This window comes from Telmatherina bonti, assembly GCF_933228915.1.
Source record: "Telmatherina bonti genome assembly, chromosome: 21".
Classification (NCBI taxonomy): domain Eukaryota; kingdom Metazoa; phylum Chordata; class Actinopteri; order Atheriniformes; family Telmatherinidae; genus Telmatherina; species Telmatherina bonti.
The window spans coordinates 25355233-25383157 of record NC_136630.1 but is presented as its reverse complement, the minus strand read 5'-3'; the positions used below and the strand labels follow the sequence as shown (position 1 = coordinate 25383157).

Below are 27925 nucleotides of genomic sequence, written 5' to 3'. Positions count from 1 at the left end.
GATCATTAAAACAAATTGTATATTTTTGGAGAAGGAAGGTGTGTCTGCGTGTTTATGGTTGAGCGCCCTCCTGGGATTGTTTCTCTCGCTGTCGTCGCTTCTTTACAAAAGCCTGCGCCTCCCGTTCTCCTTTCCTAGACTCCAGCAGCCTCAGGATGCTGTCTTCTGGGGAAAATGCACAAACATACATGCTTAGGTTTTTCTGGAAGTCTTTGGAACTGTACTCAAGTGTGGCTCTTATGTCTTGTTTTTGTTTGTTAAATAACAAAAAAATGTAAGTATAACTAAATCAGCCCATGTTTACATGGTTGAAGGATAAAATCAAGTCTTATGAAAGCATTTATTTTGCACTTTAGATTGCTGGGAAGAATCTAGAGACAACAAACATTAAAGGTGGAGTATGTAAGATTTTCAACATAGAAAACCTGCAGGGCCCAGGCTCAAGAACAGTTTGTTATCCCTGAAATAGTCTGTGTGATGATACTTAAAGGTGGAGTATGTAAGATTTTCAATATTTTCTAAATAAATTAACTAATAAAATAACTACAATCATAATTAGATTGTTTTTTGAACATATAGGTTCCAGTCTGTCCATATTTGATGTGTTAATAAATTATATGTTTAATTAATGACAAAGACCCTTCTTAAATGTTTGCCTACCAGTAAAAAAAAAAGTGCTTTTTGTCATTTGTCATTAATTAAACTTGTAATTTAATAACACATCAAATATGGACAGACTGGAACCTACATGTTCAAAAAACTAACTATGATTGTAGTTATTTTATTAGTTAATTTATTTAGAAAATATTGAAAATCTTACATACTCCACCTTTAAGTATCATCAGACAGACTATTTCAGGGATAACAAACTGCTCATGAGCCTGGGCCCTGCAAGTTTTCTATGTTTCTCTGCTGCAACACACCTGACTCAACTTATGGGTTGCTAAGAGATGTTGGCAGAAGTTGTCAGCATAGTGTAGGAGAACCAGCTCAATGGAACTAGTTGTGTTGTAGCCAAGGCTACTTTGGGCCCATGTGGGGAAAACACCAGCAGTTTGGACATGAAACAAAATGTACATAAATGCCAGATAGTTGCACCACAGTGTCTAGTGTATTGTTATTGGTACCACTGGCTGAGAGATGTTAGAAATGCCGTTTCACAGTGTTTCATTCACAATATTCACAATGTTGAGGTGGGGAAGGGGGCCCTGGAACACTCCAGGCCCAGGGGCCTGTGCACTTTTAATCCGGCCCTGGTTGTGGCAAGTAAGCATCTAAAACCTGCAGGATACTGGGTCAAGCGGTTTGGAGTTGATGATCCCTGTTCTAGTTTATTCCCAGTAGAAATATCCGGTTGATCTGCTCCAGTTGAAGAACCAGTCCTCACGATGATGGTTGCCAACAAGAACAGCAGCGTTTGGTGTGATGTCACATCTGCTTGGTTAGTTCTGCGTAGCATGAAGTGGTCACCGTCCTGCAAGTTTTTAAAGGTTTCCCAGTTTCAACCCACCTGATTCAAACTGATGTCAGAGCAGAACCAGATAAGCTGTTGGATCCATTTAATATGAATCAAGCATGTTAGAGCAGGGAAACATCTAAAACTTGCAGAAATGCGACTTTAGGATCAAACTTGCCCACCCTGATGTTGTTTATTTTAGACCAGAGTTTACTTCAGGGCTCCTCATGAGGTGATCTACAAATGTTTCTCTGGAGCCAACATGAGTCGGATCATGTCAGAGTTCAGGGATCATTTGGTTAAAGGTTTATCAATCACTTCAGTAGATCAAGTCTTTCTGTTAGCCTTATGTTTAGCTGTTAGCTATTATGTTTCAGCTAAATTAAAGTTTGTGGGGAGAGAAAAACCGTAGCTGTTAGGTTGTCAAGACTGAAGATGCTAATCAAGAAGTGAAGAACATGAACGTTTGGATGAAGTGTTAGATTCATTCAGCAGGAGGCTCTGGGATAAGGACCAGACTCCTGTGGAGAATCTAGGGTTTTGTTTACGTTTCCACACAGAACTCTGTATTTGGGGAAAAATGTGTTTACAGAACAACAAAACAGTCAAACAGTTAACTCAACCTTATATATAAAGCCCTTTAATACAATGGCAGTTGCAACAAAGTGCTGATCATAGAAGTAAAACATTTAGAGATAAGTTTAAGTGCAGAGTGAAAAAGAAAGCTGAGAGATTTAAAGATGCTCCAAACCAGACGGACATACCGTTGGGTTTGGGATGCATCAGAGGAAGGCGTATTTGTGCAGGGATGGCATCTGGCTGAGAGCTGAGTCCTTCTCCCTCTTTTGCTCCAGAAACTCCTGGTATGGCCTTCAGGGCTAAGAAGGCCTCGCCTTCAAAGTCATCTGTCCTCAAGGTGTCGTGGTCCAAAACTGTGATGACTAGGCAAGCCCCCGAGGCCTGGCATTGATCCAGAGAAACCAGGCTGTGATGAAGAAAGCAGATAAAAGAGGTCAGCAACATTCCCCAAAGGGTTCAGAGACTCACAACTTTCTAATCTTCCGACAAAGTGACAGTAATACAGATAAATAACACAATCTAAGTGTGTTTTAAAGGACGCATTCACATCAGCCTTTTTGATTTGAATCCTGGTCTGTTTCCTCGGTAAGTCCGCTTTGTTTGGGGAAATGAGGACCCAGTCCTCCTACAAACGCAGGTCTTGGTCAATATCAAGCGGACCAAATACAGGAAGTGGACTTAAAAAAAACAGTCACTTCCTGCATTTGGTGTAGCATTGCATTGTGGGTAAATGCATCACGATAGCATTAAGAGTCCTCTTTTGTTCATACTGCGTCCATTGCTGCAGTTTATTTCTGCAGTATACTTGCATAAGACACAATGAAAACTTTAAACATGGTCTTGGAGGTGGAAATGAATGGTCCTGTTAAGGTTTTTGCACATGGATGGGCGTCTGTCCTGCAGTTTAGATGCTTCCCTGCTTTAACACACCTGAGTCAGATTCATGGTTCATTGTGTAGAACTTGGCAACAATCTGTTGGATGCATTTAATTTGTGTTTTTGTGTGAAGCAAGGAAACATAAAACCTGCAGGATGGTGGTGCTGGAGGAGAGGAGTCGCTCATCCCTGCTTTAATTGCTCTTTTCACGACTAAAGAGCCCCAAATGCATAAAGAGTAGCATCAGAAGAGCCAGATTTTCTTAGCATGGAAACTGAGAATGTAAACAAACAGAAAAGCAACAACATACAAGTCAAAGGTCTCGTCAAAAAGTGGATTCAGGTCGCAGCTTTTGATCTGAGTGCAGCGCGGCTCCACCTCGGGAAAGATGTGGTTAGGCTCCAGACACAAGTTCACGAATGGGTCACTGAAACCTGGCAAACAACACTCAAAGTGAGTCACATTTGTCTCATTGTGCTGGACTTTTTCTGTTATGCATACCTGCAGCAGAGATTATTTGGCCAATTCTTACCATTAGAGTCCATTGGTATGAGGTTGACTGCATTCAGAACCTCGACCCGCAGTCTTTGGTCAGATCTTCTGTAGGACGTTAGGAGGGTGACTGCACCGTATTTCTCTCCACTAAACACCTTCTGCAAAGCAAACAGCAGAGAAGGAATAAACCAAAAGCAGTATCTGACCTGAGTTCAACAGGTATGGAGTGAAATTAGTCTCATAATGGTGACATAAATGTATCAAAAGATGCAAATGAGTAAAACTATCCATAATGACGTCCCAATTGCACACATTACAAGCTGTATTTTGCATAAAAATTTTTTATCAGATGCAAGTGAAGTAAGTGGTACCACAGGGTGTCGCTGGCCTTTGGGGCAGGTCCTCTATAATTAGGAAGTGGCAGTCTGCCAGGTTATGCCAGCTTCCTGTTTGGTAGCCAGGGGCATCAGTGGCCACGTTGACTTTCAGGGACAGAGCTGGACCTCAGCAGTAATCCGGTAAATATAGGTTTTAGTGTGTTGCATTTTACGTTTTGTGGATATGGTTTTAACATGCTTTGTATGACAGGACTGGGCTCTGGCAGACTGCTGGATGAAGGGAACGGGGTGTGGGAATTCGAGGCTGCAGGTATGCTGTGCTTTTATAGTTTTTAAAGGAAGTAAATTAAAATATTTTTGTTTTATAGTAATTTTGTATTTGTTTTGTTTACAGTGTGATGCGCCGCTACCTGATGCCCTTTTTAGTTTAGTTTTGTTTTAAGTTAGTCCGCTCCAGCTGTAAGTGTGTTCAGGCCACAACTTGTGGTGACTGTAAGAGCAGACTAACTACTTTTCTATTTTTGTTTGTTTGTGTTGTTTTTCTTTCTTGGTCGCTCCCCCCAACAGAATTTATTATTATTATTCTCCAGAGTGCTCAGCACTGGTTTGTCTGATCCCAATTTTTGTGCATGATATTAAGTGACTGTTGGTGTGTAGTGGGTTGCTGTGCAGATCAGGATGTCCAAAGTGTGTTAATTTTGCTGTGTACTTTAGGCGGTGATCCGCTTCGGGGTGTGTGTTGTTGGAAGGGCAAACTAATGCTGAGCCAGATGGTCTGAAGCAGTAAGTGGAGTGATCGTTTATACAAATAGATGATTAAACGCTATTTATGTTTCGATCGTTTATTTTAGTATTTTACAAATGCTCACTCTGGTTACACAAGGTTCTGCGGATCTCGGTTTGAACCAGTGTTTATTTGACTTCCTGTTGTCTTTCTATCGTCTCCATCCAGTCTGTCGATGGTTGAGTGTGAAAATTCCCAGTAGATCAGCAGTGTCTGAAACTCTAACGACCTGTTTACACAATCTTTCCATGTAAACTTTTCAAAACTTTTCTCATTACGTATTTAAAAAACAGCATTTGCACAACTTCAAAATGTAAATTACAAATGGCAAATGGTCCTAGGCTTCAGATTCCCCCAACCCTGAATTGAACTAAGGAGTTAAGAAAATGGATGGATGCACACTGGTAACCATTAGGAGACCAATTTCACTCCACATGCAAGGAGGATTTTGTTGTTTTTGTTTTTAGTTTGACAACCATTTCTGACAAACTCACCTGCTCCCATATCTTTCTGTCGAGGAACTTCTCCACAAGCTGTTGGCTGTTCAGGGAGTTGTGAGTAAGGTGAGCCTTTAGAGTCTGCAAAAACAGACAGAGAGAACTTTTCTGTGATGTTTTCCACTGACAAAATGGCTCGCTTCAGCTCAGCGGGATACACTCACCTTGTACTCATCAGAGTGGAGTGAATCAAGCGGAAGTCCATTTCCCTCAGCGTGAAAGCACTGCTCCAGACACTAAGATTCACACATCAGGGAATTTAATTACGCATATTCACTGGTTCTTTTTGAGGCTCACCTTCCACCAAAGTTGGACGACTTTTCAACAAAATTAACACGGACTAAGAGCTTTGTGCTAAGTTTTCAGCTGTAGCAGCCGAGTGAAAGGGTTCTGGACCAACCTGCAGCGTATACAGCAGTCTTTGGCAGAACACCATGAGCCCTTCCGGCTGCGAATGCTGAATTGCCACCTGGTAGAGGATTTTTACCGAGTGATTCCACAAAGGAGTCAGAAGGCTGGACACAGGAGAGGAAAATAATGCTACAATGTCATGTCTGAGGCAAAAACTTGTCAGAAATAAAAGAGAAGAACTTTTTCAAGTCAAGTGAAGTCAGTTCAGACCTGTTGAAGTTCTCTTGGACCAAGTTTTCATTCATGTACTGCAGTTCTTGCTCAAGGTAGCGCATGAGAGGGGCGGCAGCCTGACAACAAAGAGGATGATGTAAAGCAAACATTTCAGAGTAAATGTGCTAAAAACTGGCAGCGATGATTACTTACATCTAGAGATGTCCGATATTATGGACCTACAGATGTTATCGGCCGATACCGGCATTAAAATACAATATCGGAAATTATCGTTTTTACTTTTTTAATGACATAACTTTTCCACAATACAGGCGGTCCTCGGGTGACGTGGTTCTCGACTTACATTGTTTCGACTTTACAATACTCAGTATTGTAGGCCATATGCACGTAAAAAAAAACTGAGATGGAGAAGTTGTTTATGATTTGGATCGAGGGTTAGAATCAACGTAGGCTTTCCATTAGCTTACTCTCCATTCAGGAAAAGACAAGGCATATTTTTTAGATGCCCAAAGACCTGAAAAGCGAGGATGCCGAGAAGAATTTACCACCAGCAGGGCTGCATGGTGGCGTAGTGGTTAGCACTGTGGTGTCCTCGGCTGGGGCGAGGATTGGTCACATAGTTAGGCAACTGTCTGCATGTCTCTCTGGCTTCGTCCCACCATTAAAGACATACATGTTAGGTTAATTGGTTAGTCTAAATTGCCCATAGGTGAGAGTGTGAGTGGCTGTTTGTCTCTCTGTGGCCCTGCGATGGACTGGCTGTCCAGGGTGTACCCTGGCTTTCGCCCGAAGACTCTAGGGATAGTCTCCAGCTTCCCTGCGACCCTTCCTCGAACTCGGTTATGAATGAATGAGTGATTTAAGTGATATTTAAGGGTGAAAATCTGACTGATGCAGAATTTTGCACTACATAGCATAGGAACAGAACTTGTTTCTTTGTAAACCGAGAACCGACTATAGGCACACAATATATATCAAACTGTTTAGCTGTGTCTCCTCTGACTCAAAATGACAAAATTTAAGTGATGTCATGAATAGTTTTCCAGATATTTTCCTCTTTGTAGGCACAAACTTGCTCCAGAAATATCAGTTTCAGTCGATTTCGGTATCAGATAACCTGGACAAAATCGGTATATCAGTTATCTATAAAACATCTCTACTTACATCCTCAGTGGACTTGGAGGGAATCCTCCTCCTAGTTGACATGCTTCTGACGTGAATCTCGATGTCTCTGTTTAACTGCAGAGACAGATATGTCAATGAGTAGATACACACATCGTCCGCTTACATAGAAAGCAGGAATCCATTTGCTTGTCACACCTTTTTCCCAAGAGTATCTAATGCTGATCGGATCTCCCGGCTGAGGATGCTCTGGGCTTGCTGAAGCTGTGAAGGCAGCGTGTTGTGAAACTGGCTTTCCCCTATGACGCTTTGAGTCCGGTCTCGAAGTCCAGACCAGTTCAGCTGAGTGGGAAGTCGTGTCAGCACTGACCGTAGGTGCTCCAGGTCGTTCACAACCACACACAGCTGCAACAGAGAGGAAAAACTTCAGACTTGTGCATAAAATACAGCTTTACAAAGATTTTTTAGAGAAGCGTGTTTGTACCATGTTGATGGCGCTGCCATGGTCAGAGTTCTCAGACAGCAACCTGACCCGCTCCTTCAGGAGGTGGCAGTAGCTCACCACAATCTTACAAACATCCTGAAAAGACACATTTAGCACATATTAACCACAGCCAATCACTAGCTTCTCCAAACCAATCAGCATCTGCTACCAACTAAAACACAGTTGCATATGTTAGAATTTCATATTTATTTTAGTTCAGCTTTCAGTTCAAAGCAAATTTATCTACTTTATCTACAATTGTTGGATATGGTGGAGACTGGGGTGGTCTAAACAGAGACTGCAGTCACACAAGGATGTGGGACTTGGTTCAGATGGGGGATTGCAGCATTCCTCCAGAGCGAGTTTGCGTTCACGCTGCCATATTCAAACAGATTGGATCTCTGAAGTTAGAAGTTAAACCTCCCGCCAGAGGAGGCGCTGCATCAGGAATTACTGAAGGCTAAGATGAGCCAACACGTAGAAGAAAAGTTAATTATTTGTTTAAATGCAAGATCACTTCTGTTTCTACCAAATTAGCGTAAAACTTGCATCAGATTGAAATCAGAACTATAACTGAGTTATTCTACGTCTGACTAGCAAATAATTAGCTGGTTGGAGTCTAATGAAAGAATAGTGTTAGCATAGTGCTATTTGACTGCTAAGTTAGCCTATTGTGGAAATGTACCAAATAGTGATGTACTTTTTCACATTTTTTAGCCAGCGTTCATTCAAAAACAATGGCAATAAGTGTCTGATGAGCTGCAGAACATTGCAGTATACATCTGGGCCTGTATTTTGCTGTTCAGCGGAAGCTATATGTGGCTAGCTGGAGCTAGTCAGCTACACAGCAAAGCTAATGTCACTCCCCAAAACATCCAAGTTGGGCTGGTTTGCATGCAATAAATGCTTTTTCTATTATTAATGTAAATAGAAGTAAAAAGAAGTAACAAAACATTTATCATTGGCCTGGTTTAGTTTTATGGTTTTCATACCATGTTCACTATAATACTACTGTAATGTCCCATAAGCTATTGCTAACATTTTCATCACTTTTTTGAGTTATGCCAAAGTTACAGCTTTATTTGATACTCAAAACTATCATTTACATAATTTTTGGGGGGTTGTAGGGGGTCTTTTGGTGAATGTCATGGATGGAGACTGTTTAATTTAGCAATAGTGATCAAAAGTTGTGTTCCCTTTAAAGACAGGATCACCCCAAAGTTGAGTCTTTTGTGTTTATTTAATGAGATTGCATAGTAGTAGTTTCAAACCTTTTAATAAGCAGATGACATGGCATTAGCTTTCTTCTCTTATCACAGTGATCATGACTTATTATGTTTCTCATGTTTCCAAACCTGAGATTAGGTGCAGGGTTAGCTCTTTGCTAATTAATATTGGCAAAAGGACAGCGCTCATTCTAACTCAAATAGTCCTCCGCACAATACACAAAGATGTTGAGCTACTCCCATAAAGGCGGTGCTATAGAGCACTCATGACAAAGAAAAAGAAATAAAAGGGGTTTTTTTTAAATTCCCATCAACACTGCAGTTACCTAAACTACAGAAAGCAGCTGTGTGCAGATGGTTTAATGGGTCTATAAGACTTTTACTGCTGTGTTTTGCAAACTGGAAACAATAGAGTACTTTTAATTCTAATAGTAATCAGTTTAGGTGTTCATGGCAGACCTCGGTGAGTTTGACCATGAGCATGAAGGCTTCTTCTGGGTCAGGCCAGGACAGCTGCTCCCACAGCTGGCAGATAGGCTGGATACACGCCACCAGGTCCACTGCAGAGGAGCTGTGTTTTATGGGCACAGCACCACCCTGCAGAGGCTGGAGCTGAAAGGAGAACAGGGATTGAATCAGATGAGGATATGGCCACAATGTGCTCATTATAAAAATGATGTATTACCTGATCAACCTGCACGGCCCTCTCCACCCTGTCCTGAGTGGTGCTGAATGCCTGGTTGAGCCAGTAAGGCAGAGCCTCTCTGAAGCCCTCATGAAAATTTGTCAGCTGCAGTACTCCCCTAAAAAAACAAACTCATGATGCTCCACAGCTTACAGAATCAGGTAGGATAATCATGCTCATGGTCCTGTTTTATGTTTTATTTCAAAGCTTATTTTCTGTGTGTGCGTGATCACGACAACCTGTTTGTTCTCGTCTGTTTCCGACCACCTGCTTGTCTGTGCGTATTTTACTCTCTGTGTGTGTGCTGCTTGTTTTTACATGACTTAACTACTTTTTTCTGTTTTTTATGGCTTGTTCTCCTGCGTCTACAGTTATTGTTCCCAACTTTTCCATGTAATAATCCTGCTGCCATGCTAAGCATTTGCATCATTGAGGTTTAATCTTTCAGTAGTGAACACCTCAAAATGGACGATTACATCATGTAAGGTGCATAATATTGATTACAGAATGTGGATACATTATTGCACAAAAGCTTTTGTCTAGCCTAATTCTGAAGCGGAAATGTTTCTTATAACTGTCTGGACGTTTCTTGTGCCGTCTGTGTCTAGTTTCTGCCACTTGTCATTCGCTGCATGTCCAAACTTTTCACGTTTGCACAAGTCTTTTGTGCAATGGCAGACTGAAACCTTCCCCAGAGGTTTTCAGTGACATTTAGATGAGGATTGATTTCTAGAAACTGGACCACACTTCATCCATTCCTCTCAAACATCTTTGCAGTTGAGCGTATTCCTCATCGAGCTGCTATAGTACACAGTTTGAGAATAATTCCCAATCTATAGAAGGCATTTCTATGTTGGTTTGTGGTGCTCCAGCTGCAGAATAAATTGACAAAAATCTTTCTGTTTTGTAGTTTTGATGCCAGCTGACTTTTTACATTTCCTTACAAGAAAGCAAAGGGCTGGTGTGTATCTCTGCAAAGTGTTTCTAAACAACTCCCACAAGTGTTTGAACACCAGGTTTAGCTTTTCATTGCCTCAAGGGGGCAGAGCTCCAAATATGAAACAGTTTTAACTGAAGCTTCCTCTTGATTTTGGTTTTCCTGTTGATGTTTTCTCGCTGGAGAGAGCCCAGTAGGTTTTGTAGAGAAAGTGGACATTACAAAACGTAGTACTTTTAAAGTTTCAGACAATATGACAGGTGATGTTTTCTACTCATGAGGGCGACGTTTCTAGTTCTTCATCCTGTTTATAATGAAATCAGTTGTTGCGGCTCGAGTTAACCTTTTATCGGTCGCATGTTGTGTGAAGTCTTGATTTGTTTGCCGTTTGGAGGACTGCACCTTCCTGGAAATCCAGCAGCTGTCTAGCACAGGAATAAGCAGGTCACTGTCCTGCAGGTTTTAGATGTTCACCTGCCCCAACACCCCTGATTCACATTAAATAGCCCCCACAGCTTGTTGTCAAGTTCTGCATAACAAACCATTTATTTGAATCAGGTGTGTTGAAGCAGGGAAATATCTAAAACATGAGGACCAGAGCTGTTCATCTCTGATAGCACCTTGTCCCATTTCTGACTGTCAGCAGTGGCGGATTTAAGAGATTTGGGGTTGGCGAGACTGACATAACATAATTATCATTCTGCAGATAGTTTAGCGAATTCATTTTAATCAAAAACATCATTTTTGTAAGTAATAAGTAACTAAGTAATAAATAACCATAAGTGTATGAGAAGTTTTATGGGGCCCTAAAGAACTGGGTGCCCTAGGTATTTGCCTAGTTTTGCCTAATGGTAAATCTGCCCCTGACTGTCAGACCCCATTTCAACCATCTGTGAGCAAGACCGGACTATCCAATTGGAATTATGGGCACAAACCCAGGGGCCCATGCCCCCCTGGGGCCCATGTGGGGCCCACGTAGGGCTAACACCAGCAGGTTAGACATGAAACAAAATATACAGAAAAGATAGTTACACCACCAATAGTGTATTGCTATTGGCACCATTGGCTGAGAAAATGTTAGAAATGTCATTTCACAGTGTATCGTTCACAATTTTCACCATGCTGCAGTGGAGAAGGGGGCCCCTGGAGCACTGTGGCCCCAGGGGCCTGTGCACTTTTAATCCGGCCCTGTCTGTGAGGGTCCCACTCTGCCACCAGAGCTTAACTATCTTCTTAACACCATGAGAGCTTTGCATGCTTGATCCATTTTTTATGTTACCTTTAGCCATTACTTAACACACTTTTAAATCAGATGGACGTTGATGTAATTGATCAGAGGGTAGATGGCTGTCAAGGATCGGGTTAGCTGGATGCTACTTGAGCTTATGGTGCAAATGAAAGAAGATCCTGTTCTACTGTTGGTTATGTGTGTGATAAATTCTGACCTCCGCTGTAAGAAAGCCTTGTCTTTGTGGATGGTCTGCAAGCTCAGATAAACAGGGAACAAGCTTTTGGCCAGATTCTGCTCCATTTGACCCTCCATTAACAATAAGGTGTCATTCACTTCCTTTGCGAGCTGTGGAGGAAGAGAGACGATTAGAAATGTTCTCAGATGAGACTCTTTTTAAATAAGAAATCTGTCAGCAGAAAACCGACTCAGACATGAACTAGTTCATTTTTCCACTTACCAGCGAGTCAAACCTCTGATAGGCGACGGTGAACACGTCAACTTGCACGGCACTGTTTTAATGAGAAAAAAAGCATTTTAGAGTGATGATACAAATAACTTTATTATAAAGATGATAATAAAAAAATTCTTTCTCCTTTATTCAAAGTCGCCAAGAACTGAAACCCACCACAAGCAGAAGTGTAACTAACATGAACTATGTCAACGTTTTAAAGCTTCTCCCTTATTGGACATGTGTTTCTGAGAGAGATGGGGTCCACTTATCCAACAAATGTGTAAAAGTACCTGACAAACACTCGGTTCCACACATCCTTGTTGTGTTTTATGTCTTCTTGCACCTCCACAATCAAACTGGACAGAGCACTGCCAATCTCTGTCAGGTCCTGTGTGTCACCAAATAGTAAAAAAATGAAATAAAGAAGAAACTATGCGAGTTGAATCTCTAAATATTTTTACACTTTCATGATGTGTGTGACTTTCACCTTAGTCATGGGCTGATGCAAACCCTTTTTGATGGTAAACCATTCCTCTGTACCTGTCTGATGTTTAAAAAAAAAAGAAAAAGAACATGTTATGATTGATCAAAGACAATGTTCTGCTGGTAATAATCCCATGAGGATGACCGCTGACCTGTATGGCATTGATCACCTCATAATGAAGATCAAACTCAGCTGGGTTCTGTTTCTGAAATGCCTGAGTCTTACAGATCTGGACCAAGATCCTAGATGGAGGAAAACAAAGCACTGTTGCAGACAATCCTTGTCTTAAGATGCAACATCTCTGCCAGCAACTGTTACAGCGACGGGTACCTGAGCAGTGTGTGTAGTTTTGGAGTGGCAGTAGGAGTCGGGGGGAAGATGTCTCTGTATTTGGCAACCAGACACAATCCGTACTGCAGGAAACCATGAAGAGAATCCCCAAGTTCCCGTTTCTAATAACAGAAAGCAACACCTTTCTCAACTCTGATGAAACCTCCACTCTCAATATTCTTCTGAATATCTGTGTGTAGTTTTTGGTCAAATTTGGCAGCCAAGAGGCATCATCAGCATACAAACATATACAGTATAAACACAAACATGTTGTGAATAATAAATGTAAAGGAGGCAAAAATGGACATGTGTCAAGTTTGCAAATACCAGGAGGATTCAACGGGCAAAGGGTGGGAAAGGAAAGAACTTAAACAAAATCATGAACACAGACAAAGCAGGAAACAGATACTCGGATACAAACTGGGCAGAAAGAAAACCTGACTGGACTCCAAACAAGACTTTAAAAAGGAAGGCAGGAATAAAAGACGAGAATCAGGAAAACAAGTTACTGTTTACACTGAACCACCCTCCAAAAGGTTAAGCCGGTGAGAAAAATGTAAATAAAAAACACAACGATTTGAAAAAAAAAACTCCCTATTTCATTCCCAGTAGAGCATAAAAAACATATCAGATGATGAGACATTTTAATCTTCATGAAAGTATGAGCTCATTTTGAACCTGATGGCAGCAACACATCCTGTGAGACGTTTAGCTTTGTGAAGCATCTTCTCTGGAGTTTTAGGAGAGGAATGTTGTCTCCTTCTCATGCTTTTAGCCGCTTGTTGTTCCAGATGTTTAGTACTGGTGAAAGGTCTGGACCACAGCAGACCAGTTCTCCTAGAGCTGCTGTGATGGATACAGGATGTGGTTCAGCATCGTCTTGCTGAAATCTGCAAGGTCTTCTCTGAAAGAGACGTCGTCTGGATGGGAGCAGATGCTGATCTAAAACTACAGATTCCTTTGAACTCTCAGAGCCTTTGAGTGATTTTATACACTGTAGATAAATTTTTATGCTTAAGGACAATTAGTTCCACAGTTTACACATGCGCTTTGTCTCAGGTTGGTCAACCTCTGTCTTTACATCTGAGACTTTTAAACCAATCATGTCACTGATCTGTAGCCATTTAACCTTATTAGTTGTGAAAAGCTCCTCCAGATGTTTTTTTTTCCACAGGTTCCACCTACTTTTCCAGCCTTTTGTTGCTCCTGTTCCAACTTCTTACATTTGTGTTGCTGTCATTAAACTCACAATAAACTCATTAAATGATCAAATGTCCACAGTTTCAACATCTGAGATGTTGTTCATGTTCTTGTTGGGAATAAATATTTATTCAGGACATTTCACAAAGCTTTTCAACATTTTTTTTTCTTAAAAAAAGGGTTGTAATTCCTAAAAAAAAAGTCCATGTGAAGGCTATAAAACTCCGTGAAGAGAAAAAAGCAGCGAATGAGGCTGAATAAACAGGAATAAAAGACAAGAAATTCATTTAAAAACAAAGAAAGATGAAAAGCTGATATATGCAAAAGAAAGCAAATCAAATGACAAAAATGTAGAATAAAACAAAACCAGAAGCAGGCATTTATACCTGTTGGTGGGGGAGTTCCTGCTGGTGCCAGTGGTACTCTATGCTGGTGAGCTGCTGGAACAGCACCGATGAGTCCACCTCTAAAGTCTGGTAGAGCTTACTGTAAGCCACCCACTTCCTGGCAGGGGTGAACACATTCACACTTTTACAAGACATATGAAACTTCCCTCACGCATCACAGCAGTAACATACAGTAGCTCTGCAGGATGGCTGAAGAAGCACAACGCATTATGAAACAGCTGCTATGTAATACTAAACCTCATGGATGTTCACGGTGTGAAACGTATAACTGATATTATGAGGAAGTGCACAGTTTCGGTACACTAATAAAATGAAACCTAAAGCAGAAACATTGAGATTATTCACGTCATCATGAAAGAAAAAGTTTAAAATCTGGTCCAGTTTCAGAACTGATCTTACATCATGTTAAACATGGTTATATTTCCATTTTAAGTGCTGAAGTTTGCAAAAATCAAAAGAGATTCTTACGCCAGGTCTTGCAGAAAAGGTGAGAGGTCATTCTGCGTGGCGTAGAGTTCAAGCAGAATCTGAGCCTCGCCACATAATGCCCCCTTCCACGGACCAGTACTCTGAGAGACACACAACCATGCCGGCGTTAGAAACAGGAGGAAAAATCATGTAAACAAGAAAGACAGGAGACTTTTCCACCTGCTGCTTGGAGATGTACGCCTGGACAAACTGCTGCAGAATCCCACAGTAGTTGATGTAAGCGCTGCGGCCGGCACTCAGAGTCTCGTCTCTCTGTTGGTCACATAACACATGCATGCTCCTGACAACACGTTTACAGTCATCACACTCTTCATGCAACAAATATCTGCATCTCAGACTCGAACATTCAGTCTGAAACCAGCCCTCATCACTTCATATTCTGCATCAGAGACTTTCTCTAACCTGGTTTTGTCTGGACATTGGCTGCATTTTGTGTGACTTTAAGTGCAACCCCTGTGTGTGGGTCTGTGTGTGGGTCTGTGTGTGGGTCTGTGTGTGAGTCTGCGTGTGTGTCTGTGTGTGAGTCTGTGTGTGAGTCTGTGTGTGGGTCTGTGTGTGGGTCTGTGTGTGGGTCTGTGTGTGAGTCTGTGTGTGGGTCTGTGTGTGAGTCTGTGTGTGAGTCTGTGTGTGAGTCTGCGTGTGAGTCTGCGTGTGTGTCTGTGTGTGTGTCTGTGTGTGAGTCTGTGTGTGTGAGTCTGTGTGTGAGTCTGTGTGTGAGTCTGTGTGTGAGTCTGTGTGTGAGTCTGCGTGTGTGTCTGTGTGTGTGTCTGTGTGTGAGTCTGTGTGTGGGTCTGTGTGTGGGTCTGTGTGTGAGTCTGTGTGTGTGAGTCTGTGTGTGAGTCTGTGTGTGAGTCTGTGTGTGGGTCTGTGTGTGGGTCTGTGTGTGAGTCTGTGTGTGGGTCTGTGTGTGGGTCTATGTGTGAGTCTGCGTGTGTGTCTGTGTGTGAGTCTGCGTGTGGGTCTGTGTGTGAGTCTGCGTGTGAGTCTGTGTGTGAGTCTGTGTGTGAGTCTGTGTGTGGGTCTGTGTGTGTGTCTGTGTGTGGGTCTGTGTGTGAGTCTGCGTGTGGGTCTGCGTGTGAGTCTGCGTGTGTGTCTGCGTGTGGGTCTGTGTGTGAGTCTGCGTGTGAGTCTGCGTGTGTGTCTGTGTGTGGGTCTGTGTGTGTGAGTCTGTGTGTGAGTCTGTGTGTGGGTCTGTGTGTGGGTCTGTGTGTGGGTCTGTGTGTGAGTCTGTGTGTGAGTCTGTGTGTGAGTCTGTGTGTGAGTCTGTGTGTGGGTCTGTGTGTGTGAGTCTGTGTGTGAGTCTGTGTGTGGGTCTGTGTGTGGGTCTGTGTGTGGGTCTGTGTGTGAGTCTGCGTGTGTGTCTGTGTGTGGGTCTGTGTGTGAGTCTGCGTGTGTGTCTGTGTGTGGGTCTGTGTGTGTGTCTGTGTGTGGGTCTGTGTGTGAGTCTGTGTGTGAGTCTGTGTGTGGGTCTGTGTGTGAGTCTGTGTGTGGGTCTGTGTGTGGGTCTGTGTGTGAGTCTGCGTGTGTGTCTGTGTGTGAGTCTGCGTGTGGGTCTGTGTGTGGGTCTGTGTGTGAGTCTGTGTGTGAGTCTGTGTGTGAGTCTGTGTGTGGGTCTGTGTGTGGGTCTGTGTGTGAGTCTGTGTGTGTGTCTGTGTGTGGGTCTGTGTGTGAGTCTGCCTGTGTGTCTGTGTGTGAGTCTGTGTGTGAGTCTGTGTGTGAGTCTGTGTGTGAGTCTGTGTGTGGGTCTGTGTGTGAGTCTGTGTGTGAGTCTGTGTGTGAGTGTGTGTGTGTGTCTGTGTGTGAGTCTGTGTGTGGGTCTGTGTGTGGGTCTGTGTGTGAGTCTGTGTGTGAGTCTGTGTGTGAGTCTGTGTGTGTGAGTCTGTGTGTGGGTCTGTGTGTGGGTCTGTGTGTGGGTCTGTGTGTGAGTCTGCGTGTGTGTCTGTGTGTGAGTCTGTGTGTGAGTCTGTGTGTGAGTCTGTGTGTGGGTCTGTGTGTGAGTCTGTGTGTGTGAGTCTGTGTGTGAGTCTGTGTGTGTGAGTCTGTGTGTGGGTCTGTGTGTGTGAGTCTGTGTGAGTCTGTGTGTGTGTGTCTGTGTGTGTGAGTCTGTGTGTGAGTCTGTGTGTGGGTCTATGTGTGGGTCTGTGTGTGGGTCTATGTGTGGGTCTGTGTGTGAGTCTGTGTGTGGGTCTGTGTGTGAGTCTGTGTGTGGGTCTATGTGTGGGTCTGTGTTTGAGTCTGTGTGTGGGTCTATGTGTGAGTCTGTGTGTGTGAGTCTGTGTGTGAGTCTGTGTGTGTGAGTCTGTGTGTGGGTCTGTGTGTGGGTCTGTGTGTGAGTCTGTGTGTGAGTCTGTGTGTGGGTCTGTGTGTGAGTCTGTGTGTGGGTCTGTGTGTGAGTCTGTGTGTGGGTCTGTGTGTGTGAGTCTGTGTGTGGGTCTGTGTGTGTGAGTCTGTGTGTGGGTCTGTGTGTGAGTCTGTGTGTGGGTCTGTGTGTGAGTCTGTGTGTGAGTCTGTGTGTGTGAGTCTGTGTGTGAGTCTGTGTGTGTGAGTCTGTGTGTGAGTCTGTGTGTGTGAGTCTGTGTGTGTGAGTCTGTGTGTGGGTCTGTGTGTGTGTCTGTGTGTGAGTCTGTGTGTGTGTCTGTGTGTGAGTCTGTGTGTGTGTCTGTGTGTGGGTCTGTGTGTGTGTCTGTGTGTGGGTCTGTGTGTGTGAGTCTGTGTGTGGGTCTGTGTGTGTGAGTCTGTGTGTGAGTCTGTGTGTGTGAGTCTGTGTGTGGGTCTGTGTGTGGGTCTGTGTGTGAGTCTGTGTGTGGGTCTGTGTGTGAGTCTGTGTGTGTGAGTCTGTGTGTGTGTCTGTGTGTGTGAGTCTGTGTGTGGGTCTGTGTGTGTGGGTCTATGTGTGGGTCTGTGTGTGAGTCTGTGTGTGGGTCTATGTGTGAGTCTGTGTGTGTGAGTCTGTGTGTGAGTCTGTGTGTGTGTCTGTGTGTGTGAGTCTGTGTGTGTGTCTGTGTGTGAGTCTGTGTGTGTGAGTCTGTGTGAGTCTGTGTGTGTGTGTCTGTGTGTGTGAGTCTGTGTGTGAGTCTGTGTGTGGGTCTATGTGTGGGTCTGTGTGTGGGTCTGTGTGTGGGTCTGTGTGTGAGTCTGTGTGTGGGTCTGTGTGTGAGTCTGTGTGTGGGTCTGTGTGTGGGTCTGTGTGTGAGTCTGTGTGTGGGTCTGTGTGTGAGTCTGTGTGTGGGTCTATGTGTGGGTCTATGTGTGGGTCTGTGTGTGAGTCTGTGTGTGAGTCTGTGTGTGGGTCTGTGTGTGAGTCTGTGTGTGGGTCTATGTGTGGGTCTGCGTGTGAGTCTGTGTGTGTGAGTCTGTGTGTGGGTCTGTGTGTGAGTCTGTGTGTGGGTCTATGTGTGAGTCTGTGTGTGTGAGTCTGTGTGTGAGTCTGTGTGTGTGAGTCTGTGTGTGGGTCTGTGTGTGAGTCTGTGTGTGGGTCTATGTGTGGGTCTGCGTGTGAGTCTGTGTGTGTGAGTCTGTGTGTGTGAGTCTGTGTGTGGGTCTGCGTGTGAGTCTGTGTGTGTGAGTCTGTGAGTCTGTGTGTGGGTCTGCGTGTGAGTCTGTGTGTGGGTCTATGTGTGAGTCTGCGTCTGTGCCTTTTCACAGAAATGTGTTTGTTTTGTTGGTTAAATCTCTTATCACTGATCTATAATCAACCACATACAAAATGCTTCTAAAAGGCTGAATCATCATTGTGTCAAGACATTCTTATCACTTTTATTTAACCAGATAAAACCTGTGAAGATCCTTCTCACAGGCTCCTCATCACGCCTATCAGCTGAGGTGTAAAAGACATTTAGCTGAGAACCGGTTTTGTTTTGTACTTTTAAGCACCTTGTTGCCAGAAAACTGTTGCTAAGAAACAAATTTTTCACATTTGTTTGAAAAAATACCCCAAATAATCCAGTTTGATAATCATAAAATAGCATTTTGGACCAGTAAGGTGCTACACTAAACACCATTAGCTGGGAAATATACATATCTCATATGCTCTGTAGTGTCTTCTTAAAACTTTTAGGAAACTCAACAATTGGAGGACAAAAAACGATGTTCTAGGTCTGAAAACTGTCCACAGCAGATGATATTAATCATGTTCCTATGAAATATGGAGAAAAATATCGGAGAAAAGACCTGATAAAAGACCTGAGAGATACAACCAGACCTTCAGCTGATCCTGCTACATTTCACTGAAGCTTCATCAGAAATGGTCTCCATAGAAACATAGCGGTTTTTCAGGACGGGAAACAGGTAGAAAAGGATGAGGTATGTCACATGACACAAGAACTGGACTGAAAATCAGTGGCAACTGGTCTGATGGAGGGATGGACGCTCCCCAGAACCTGGACCTCGACATGTGTGGGATCATCCAGACAGACAACCGAACAAAAGGCAGAAACTTCCAAAGAGTTTTGGAAAGTCCTTCAAGGATCCTGGAAGTGATTCTGAAGATTTGTCAATGAAAGCTGGTCTAAGATTAGAGGATCTGCTTTTTAATAAAAGTGGTTTGTATGAAAACCAAATACTGATTTTCAAACTGATCAGTCATGTATAAGATGCGTTTTTAGCTGAACTCTGTTTCCATGAAGTGAGTCAGACACATATTTCCTATTTTCCCGGTAATATATTAGGACAGGAGGGATGGCTCAAGACTTATGCTCAACTTTAAATCCACAAAAATCCCTTCTGGCAGATTGTTAAATATAAAATGAACCAAACGGATGCTTCCTAACAGCAAAGTGCAGCAGAATTGCTATTAGAGGGAATTCTTATTCTTTTACAGCTTTGTGGATGAACTTGAGGTGAAGGTGGCATTGGCCGCGGTCCGGGTACGTTTCCGTGCGTGGCTCCAGGTTGTACCAGTTGTCTTCGGTGCAGTGGAGATCCTGTAGTGTGATGACACAGCTTGGTATTAGACTGGACAAACAGTGAAATAACAGAAAAATGTGAATATTTACTACCTGTAGTTTTAATACGATGTTTCCCAAAAAGTCATCGGTGCCTTTTTCCTTTTTAGCTTCTTTGATCATCCTAAATGGACAAAAACAGAAGCATTTTACAGCTTTGTTTGTCCAAACGACTGAGTGTAACACACAGGGACCACATTACCTTCTTAAACTGTTAAAGTTGGTTTTTATTTCCTCCAGTTTCTGAGTGAGAGACACCTCTTCATCTTTGTCCCTGCAACAGAAAACAAAATAAAAGTGAATAAAGTAAAGAAAGAAATCAATTTAAAGATAACAGAGTGTTTCTTACCACATCTCCAGGTGGAAGCTGGCACCAATGATGTAACCAAACTCTCTGAAGATGAAGAAAAACCATGAGAATGCACATTTAAATCATATTTGTTAGAAATTAAAACGACTTTCAACTCACAGTATGAAGGTTTGGTTCCAGATGGGGTTCAGGGTCTGCTTCTTTATCTCGGTTTGGTATATTTTGTCATCGGATATGGCATCTTTTACAACGAACTTGCAGGGTTTACCTCTGGAATGTCTCGTCTTGTGCTCCTCTTCATCTTCCAGTATTGTGAGCAGGCAGTATGGGTCACTGAAACCTAATGAAAGAGAATTACCGTCAAATTGCTGCATCATCTACCAAGTTAATTTAAAAAAAAAAAAAAAAAAAAATTATATATGTATATGTATATATATATATATATATATATATATATATATATATATATATATATATATATATATATATATATATATATATATATGTATATGTATATATATATATGTATATATATAAGAATAAAAGCAGTTGTAGCTTTCTGCAGTTGAGACCTTTTGTTAAGACAACATACCCCTCCTCCACCTACAGATTTGGAAAAGTGTGATCAACACATTCACAGCTTCTTATTTTCATTATTGCAATTCCTTCTGTGGGTTTAGATCAGACGTTTATCAAAACATATAAGTTCTCATGGCTTTCACTCGCCTTCAGATAGGAAAAAAGACCAGATTTCGTCTGAATTATGCTCCTGCTACTGGCTCCCTTCTTTGGCAAAGGACTAATTTTAAATTATTGCTTGCTTTTAAAGGGTAACATGCTCACACGCAGTTTGAAGTTTGAGATCTGAGGTTTGCCACCTGATTTCTGCTAAATGTGTCCAGAAAGAGGCAACAAATGGGGATTCTCCTGAATATTGCAATAATTTGTTGCTTTATATCAGTTTTTTCAGTTTAATTAACCCTTTCATGCACAGTGGCCCTATAGTTGATACCTATTTACAAGCTTTTTTTTTTTCATATTCATGAATAAGGATGGTATTCTTGTGAATAAACCACTTCAGTGGATGTTAGTGAGTCATCCAATATGTTTCCATTCACTGGAGAGTAAATGAATTTTTGAGATTTAATTGAACATAATGTAATTATACAAGTTTGCCTTGGCGATAAATGGAAAAAAAAAAAAAACAGCTACATTTTATAGAAGATTTACATAAAATCATTATGATTATATATTCTGTAAATATTATATAAGATACATTAAATAAATCATAAATCATGATAAATTATAAATAAACAAAAATTCACTAATAAACAAAAAAGTATAGTTACATATGTCTGTAGAGGTAAACTACTGAATTAAAATAAACAATGTTTTTTATTAATTCATGCATGAAAGGGTTAAATGTGGACAGTGCACATTGGTAAACATCCCAGCTTAAATTTAAAATGTAAACATATCAGAGTTAGTCACACAGCAAACAGACTTTACAATACAGAAAAAGTTTGGACCTTCCGTTAGCTTTGGTTACAGCACACATTCGCTGTGGCCTTAATGGCCTTCTGTGTGTCACAGGGGTTTTTCTGTCCAATGTTGTATCGTTTTTTTACCAATAAGATACAAGGTCTTGTATTGATGGGAGAGTATGACTGCTGCATGAAGCTTTAACCAGAACATCCCAAACATTTTCACTTGCATTCAGGTCTGGACTCTGTGGAGGCTGATTCATGTGTGAAAATAATGCCTTCTGTTCCCTGAACCCCTCTTTCACAATGTGTAAGTTGACTGATGCTTTTGCATGCAGGTTATGTTAGCTACATGATGACTAGCTAATACTAGTTAACACTTGTTAAATCAAATTTAGATTTCCTCATCAGCATCATTAACAACTAATCTTTAAATTCATTGAATGACAGGAAATTAAATGCTTATGTGAACCAAAATGATGAAATTCTTCAGCAGATGTGTATCTTTGAAAACCCTCATCCCAGCAGTTAGCCTTGGGGCTTACATGTAGAAAGAAGACACTGATGAGCAAAAATGTGTCTCAAATGTACATTTTTGTTTGGCCTATATCGCCAGAACTACATGATCACCATGTGGCTACAAGGAATTAGATATAGGACAGCCTTATCGTGTTAGGATCTCATCCGGCCCACAAAATCCTTGCAACAATCCACATCCAGGCCAACGACTAACATCTGGACCACACAACACTTGCCAGTACCTTAACTGGGCTGTAAGTGTACATTCAGCCTAAACATGTCTGGGTGTGGTAGGTTTTCTAACATTTAGACCAGCCAAGAGGAGAGCTGATAGTGTTAAAGGCAAAGGATGACATTGGTTTAAAGTCTAAATGACAGAACTTGTGTAAGTGATCAGATCACCCCAATTTTGGCTTCTTTGCTCTGGCTTCCTGTGCTTTTTAGAATTTATTTTAAGGTCTTATTGTTTGTTTTTAAAGCATTAAATGGACTGATCTCCCAGTATATCACAGAATGCCTCCAAATTTATACTCCAGTACCAGCTTGTGGTGCCTAAGAGGAGACCTAAAACCAGAGGGGACAGGGCCTTCTCTGTGGTCTGTCCCAGACTCTGGTATGTTCTGGTCCTCCATGTCTGAACTGCCCCCACAGTGGAATGTTTTAGGTCTCGTCTAAAGACCCAATTCTATTCTTTGGCTTTTAACACTGTGAGTTTTGTGGTCCTCTGTGTCTTGTTCTGTTTTAAGTATTTTTTCAAGTGGTTATTTTTTATTGATTTAATTTTAAATAGTTTATAATAAACATTATAATATCATAATAATAATAATAATAATAATAATAATAATAATAATATTATATATATATATATATATATATATATATATATATATATATATATATATATATATATATATATATATATATATATATATATATATATATATATATATATAGTAATTTGTAATAATTGTAATTAGTAATTTGTAAATTGTTATAATATTTCAATTAGGTCATTTTTTATTTTAATAAGATCATTATTTTGTTTCATTTAGTGATGCGGTTGACTTTTGATGCATTTGTAGACGGCCTGTTATTAAAATGTGCTTAATAAATAAAGTGGATTGGACTGAAGTGATGAAAAGTTGCCACAATATTTGCGTTATATATGCAAATTGTATAAATAATGTCTAATTTAATTTAGACCCTTAGTCCTGCAGAAACCAGACCACAATCTGACTAAAAATCCTTTTCTCTTACGGCACAGAGGAAGAAAGAACTCACCACTGACATCTTTACCCAGGATTCCTTTGGCTTCCTTCACAGTGGCCATCAGACAGTACACCGGGGGCTGTTTGGATCAGAAGCTTAGTTAATTAGATTTTCTGTGACAAATAAACAAGTTAGTGAAGTTAATCGTGTCACTGGAAAGGTGGTGGAAAGTTAAGATTCTAAATGATGTATTCTATAAATAGATTCTGGGGTCTCTAACGCTGCTATTTATTGGAAATTGTATGTTGACTTCCTTTTCTCACCTCTGCACTCTGTACTTTCTCCATCAGGCTGTTGTGCTCTGATTCTGTCATAATGAAAGCCTGGTCAACAGGAAGGATAGAGCAAGAAACGTCTGTAATCAGTCATTCCGCCAACACAGAAGCAGCGTTATGGGGGGTGTTAAGTCGAGATACTTACCACCCGGATATACTGATGGAGTTGAGTGTCTGTGAAGACCTCAGCTGATGTTGGTTTACCCATCTTATGTGCAATGGTGTACAGTAGTTCCTTATAAAGAGGCTTCAGCTTTGAACAGAAAGCAAAGCGTGAGTGCGTGTTAAGCAACATGCCGTTTCATATGAAGTTTTACAAATTAGGGATTGTACCTCCGTCTCCTTGTATCTTCTTGCTTTCTCTTCTGGGTTCTCATCTTCTTTATAATCCTGGCAAACAAGCAGAGTTTCTGGATGAGTTTTCTCATGTCCAACATTGATTTGACTAAATGTGAGGCACTTTGGAGCTAAAGCGTGTTGCCCACCCTCCTCAGTTTCCTGGTAAACCCAAGTTTACGTGGATGGAGAGGGGAATACTGGAGAGAGACAGAAAAAAAAAAATGGCGTTATTAAGCAGACATTACATTAAAATTGTCGTTTGGACCCATTAGCTCCAGGAGTAGTGAATCTGTTCTTCTATATTCTCAGCTGTACGTTACACTCATGTCGAACCTCTGCTCATGTTTACTGAAATGCCTCTTTTATACCCAGATATGTTACCAGTTCACCTAACTAGATGTAAAATGCTCCTCCAGTTGTTTTTGAGTTGTCCCAGTTACTTTTTCCTCCTTCTGTTGCCCCTGTTTCAGCTTTCTACAGATGTGCACTGCAAAAACTGAAATCTAAATAAGATTAAAATCATAAATTGAGTACACATATGCTTATTTTTTTTAAAGGTAAGATAATTCTTAGTTTTTATGCCAGAGAATTCCTCTCGTTTTAAGTGTATTTTTACTTGTTTTGGGAAGTCTTGACAAGCCAAATTTTCTTGTTCTGTTGGCAGATAATTTATCTTATTTTAAGTAACATTTACCTAATTTTTGTATATTTTTTCTTGTTTTTTAAGGCTGAGCTTTTGCAGTGTGTTGCTGTCATCAGATTCAAAATGATCAAATATTATCCATTAAAAAGGTAAAATGTCTCAGTTTCAACACCTGCTCTGTCATCTATGTTCTACTGGGAATAAAATATGGATCGATGGGATTGGTAAATGGTTGCATTCTGTTTTAATGTACATTTTACACAGCGTGCCAACTTTACTGGAAGTGGTGTTGTATATTTAGGTTTGTTTAGAGCACAGGTGTTAAACTCCAGTTATCGAGGGCCAGTATATCCTGCAGGTTTTGTTGCCTCCATGTTCCGTCACACCTGACTGAAATGACGGTTGACAAGAAGCTGTTGGATCTGTTTGATCAGATGTACGGGTGCAGGGAAACATCAAGAACCTGCCAGATCCTCACCTGGACGACTGGAGTTTAATGCCACCGGTTTCCAGCATACATTCACAATGACATTTGCCAAGATCTTGTACTGATAGCCAGAAAGTCCAACTGTTGTCTGAGCTCTTCTTCAGCACAACACAAAGTGTCTTCGTAGGATTAAAGTTTGGATTCTGTGGTGTGAAGAAATCTCTGACCAGCTCTTGTACAAACTGAACCCAGTGAATCCCAGTGAGAAGAACTAAATAAGCCAAGTGGCAGAAAAGCCTGTTCATGTGTGTCCCTATAGTCACCTAAACCCATTATTTTAAGCACAGAGTGTCATGGAAGTGATGCAGTCCCAGGTCATAACGCAGGCCTGTCAGTTTAAGCTTTGTTGGCTTTTGACAAACTTCAAATTTTTATTTATCTTAAGTTATGATCCCTCTTAAGTTTCTTCAAACAGTATTTCCCCTTTAGACGTTTCATCACTGGTCCCTCAGCTTTTAATCGTTTCAGTAGTTTCAGCATCCTCTGTATCTGACCATTGACTGTATATGAAGAGATTCGTTTGGTCAGATTTCAGATGTATCTGACCCATAGAAAACATGCTTTCATTTCAGTTTAATTAAACTTTATTTGTGTAGCATCACTTCACAACTTCTCAGACACACCAGTTCAAGCCAGTTCAGTAAAAATAGCCTAGTTAAGGAAATCCAACAGAATGCATCAAATCTGGATTTTGATCTGATCCCCATCCTTACCATGCACGATGCGACAGATTTTCCATGACCACTGGATGTATTTTCAGTTTGAGTTCAATAATTTGTTGTCACTAAAACATATTTTATGCAAGCAGCACAAAAACACTTTCATGGTCCTCAGAAAACAGCAGATGCCTCTTCATACCTTTAGTATCATATAACAATCTGTTCTCCCCTCCTGACTTTGGCGATCCCCTAGCACCTCAAGCTAAAGGAAGTTTGATATTACTTAGAAATTTGAGAAACTTTGACCTGATTTTTATACATGAACTGCTTGCACTTCAGAACTGTAATTTGTACAGTAAAATGTGTCTGAATGTACTGGTTAAACTGGTGCAGCATTTACCACGTATCTTTGCTAATCACCAGATTTGTTCTTTAGCATCAAATGCAGAATTTCTTTTAAATGAAAACATTTAATCCGGATTGTCATGAAATTTGTTTTTGGTGATTGTTTGACTTTTCCCTCTTGGACAGCGGTCTACACCGAGGCTCTGTGGACCTTCTGAAATGATTCTTAACATTGGCTGAAAATAATAAACTAAAAATGTTTTTAGATGTAGTTATGATGACAAATCTTTTTTTCAGTTTTCTAGTGTTTACATGGAACGGTTGCATTATTCATTCATTCATTCATTTTCCGAACCGCTTAATCCAATTCAGGGTCGCGGGGAAGCTGGAGCCTATCCCAGCCGGCTTTGGGCGACAGGCAGGGTACACCCTGGACAGCTCGCCAGTCCATCGCAGGGCCGGTTGCATTATATTTCCACAAAATGACACAAGTACCCGTAACATCTATTTTCCTTGTCATTACTTTGAAAACTATTGGCTACTGTTTTACATAATTTTCCACAAACACATAAATCCATATAAGAAAATATCTTCTTGCAAGAATTTTATGTATTTCTTTGTTTTAAAACTTAAACCTTAGCATTTATTTAGCTGCTCTGAGGGCAAAAATGGCTCTCTGGATTGTCAAGGCTGCTCTAGGACAAACAGCATGCCGAATATTTAGGGCTACATCTTCGCATTTATTTAAACGATGGTATTTCCATCATGGAAATACCATCGTTTAAATAAATGCCAGAAGATGACTTATACCATTTATAGTGATACCTAATACCTCGCTTCTACAACAAGGCTAGTGCCCGGCTAGAAAGCTTTGCTGTTGCACTGAGTAGCACTGAATGTTCGCCAAGCTAAACCAGCTTTATTCCTTAAACACTTGAAAATGAGATTATAAATATTGTACATGGGAATAGCTGCAAATATTAACTGTAAAAACCCCAAAAGTATCAGTGCGACTCATTGAGACAAATGTTTTATATAATGTAGAGAGAAAAGGATGTTATTTACCTGCCTGTGTCTTGGTAAAGCAGGTTCCTACAAAGCAGAAGACAACCACACTTGTTTGAATGCGGACAAATAAATAAATTTGGTTAATTGAAAGTTTTCTTGATGTTTATATCAGACTAAAAGAAGAACTCAAAGGCCCCTCACTGTCAGTCTCCAGTACCACATCATACACCACAAGAAAACATACCATTGCTTTAAGAACCCCCACCCCCCCCCATTTCTGATAACAAGGCCTCCATCTATGAGGAACTTCCTCTATTGCTGATAATGAAACAGACATAGAAACAACCTACTCAATATTTGAAGTATTCACATAAAAGAGAATTACTCTTACTAAAAATAAATATGCAAATACAGCTGTAACAACCTCATCACAAGCATACCCTAACAGATACGCTGTTCTCAGCTGGTTTGCATAAAGCAGAAATGTCCCAATATTCTGCAGAAACACACTCTGCTCAGTCAAGATCTGAAAGACCTTTTTTCCCCAAGTTAGTTGGTAAAGAATGAACATAGTTCATAGTTGAATGAGACAAGCTGTAGTCAATCTAATCTAAAAATATCCAAATCCACAGTGAATCATTGTCACTTGATAAACATTTGGAGACAGTGACTCAGCTTTTGGATGCAGCTTGAAACACTTCTGCCTACAATAGCTCGCTCTTAGGTTTCACAAATAAAACAGAATTTTAGAGCACATGAACAATCACTGAAGTAAAAGCCCAAAGAAAGTTCTACAAACCAAACCAGAAATATGTGAAGCTTTATCAGTTTGATCATCACCACATGGGCATGTAAACGACATGGTTGGCAAGCAACAGAGCCTCTCATGAAGTACATTATAAACATGTAAATTTACCTGTCCAGGTGTTTGTAGCAGATTCTCTCCTGAGCTGGTGGGCTGACTTTCCCCTGACATTCTGATGCCAA

The 27925-nt window shown here is 41.1% G+C and overlaps 1 protein-coding gene across 1 annotated transcript; it reads right to left on the bottom strand.

The window, feature by feature from the left end:
• Positions 1-52: 52 nt before the first annotated feature.
• unc13d (unc-13 homolog D (C. elegans)) lies at positions 53-27925 on the bottom strand (the record flags this gene model as incomplete). Its single annotated transcript, XM_079260505.1, has 34 exons — positions 27855-27925; positions 26996-27022; positions 23943-23993; positions 23791-23847; positions 23603-23710; positions 23446-23505; positions 23195-23261; positions 20070-20250; positions 19950-19994; positions 19803-19874; positions 19655-19724; positions 19475-19579; positions 14817-14909; positions 14637-14737; positions 14148-14265; positions 12562-12683; positions 12383-12473; positions 12235-12291; positions 12038-12135; positions 11754-11805; positions 11511-11641; positions 9129-9246; positions 8903-9055; positions 7218-7313; positions 6932-7138; positions 6776-6850; positions 5648-5727; positions 5427-5541; positions 5191-5262; positions 5024-5107; positions 3445-3565; positions 3223-3346; positions 2221-2441; positions 53-165 (listed from the first exon to the last, which is right to left on the bottom strand). The coding sequence occupies exons 1-34, from the start codon at positions 27912-27914 to the stop codon at positions 53-55; spliced, it is 3345 nt and encodes a 1114-aa protein (XP_079116631.1). The 5' UTR covers positions 27915-27925.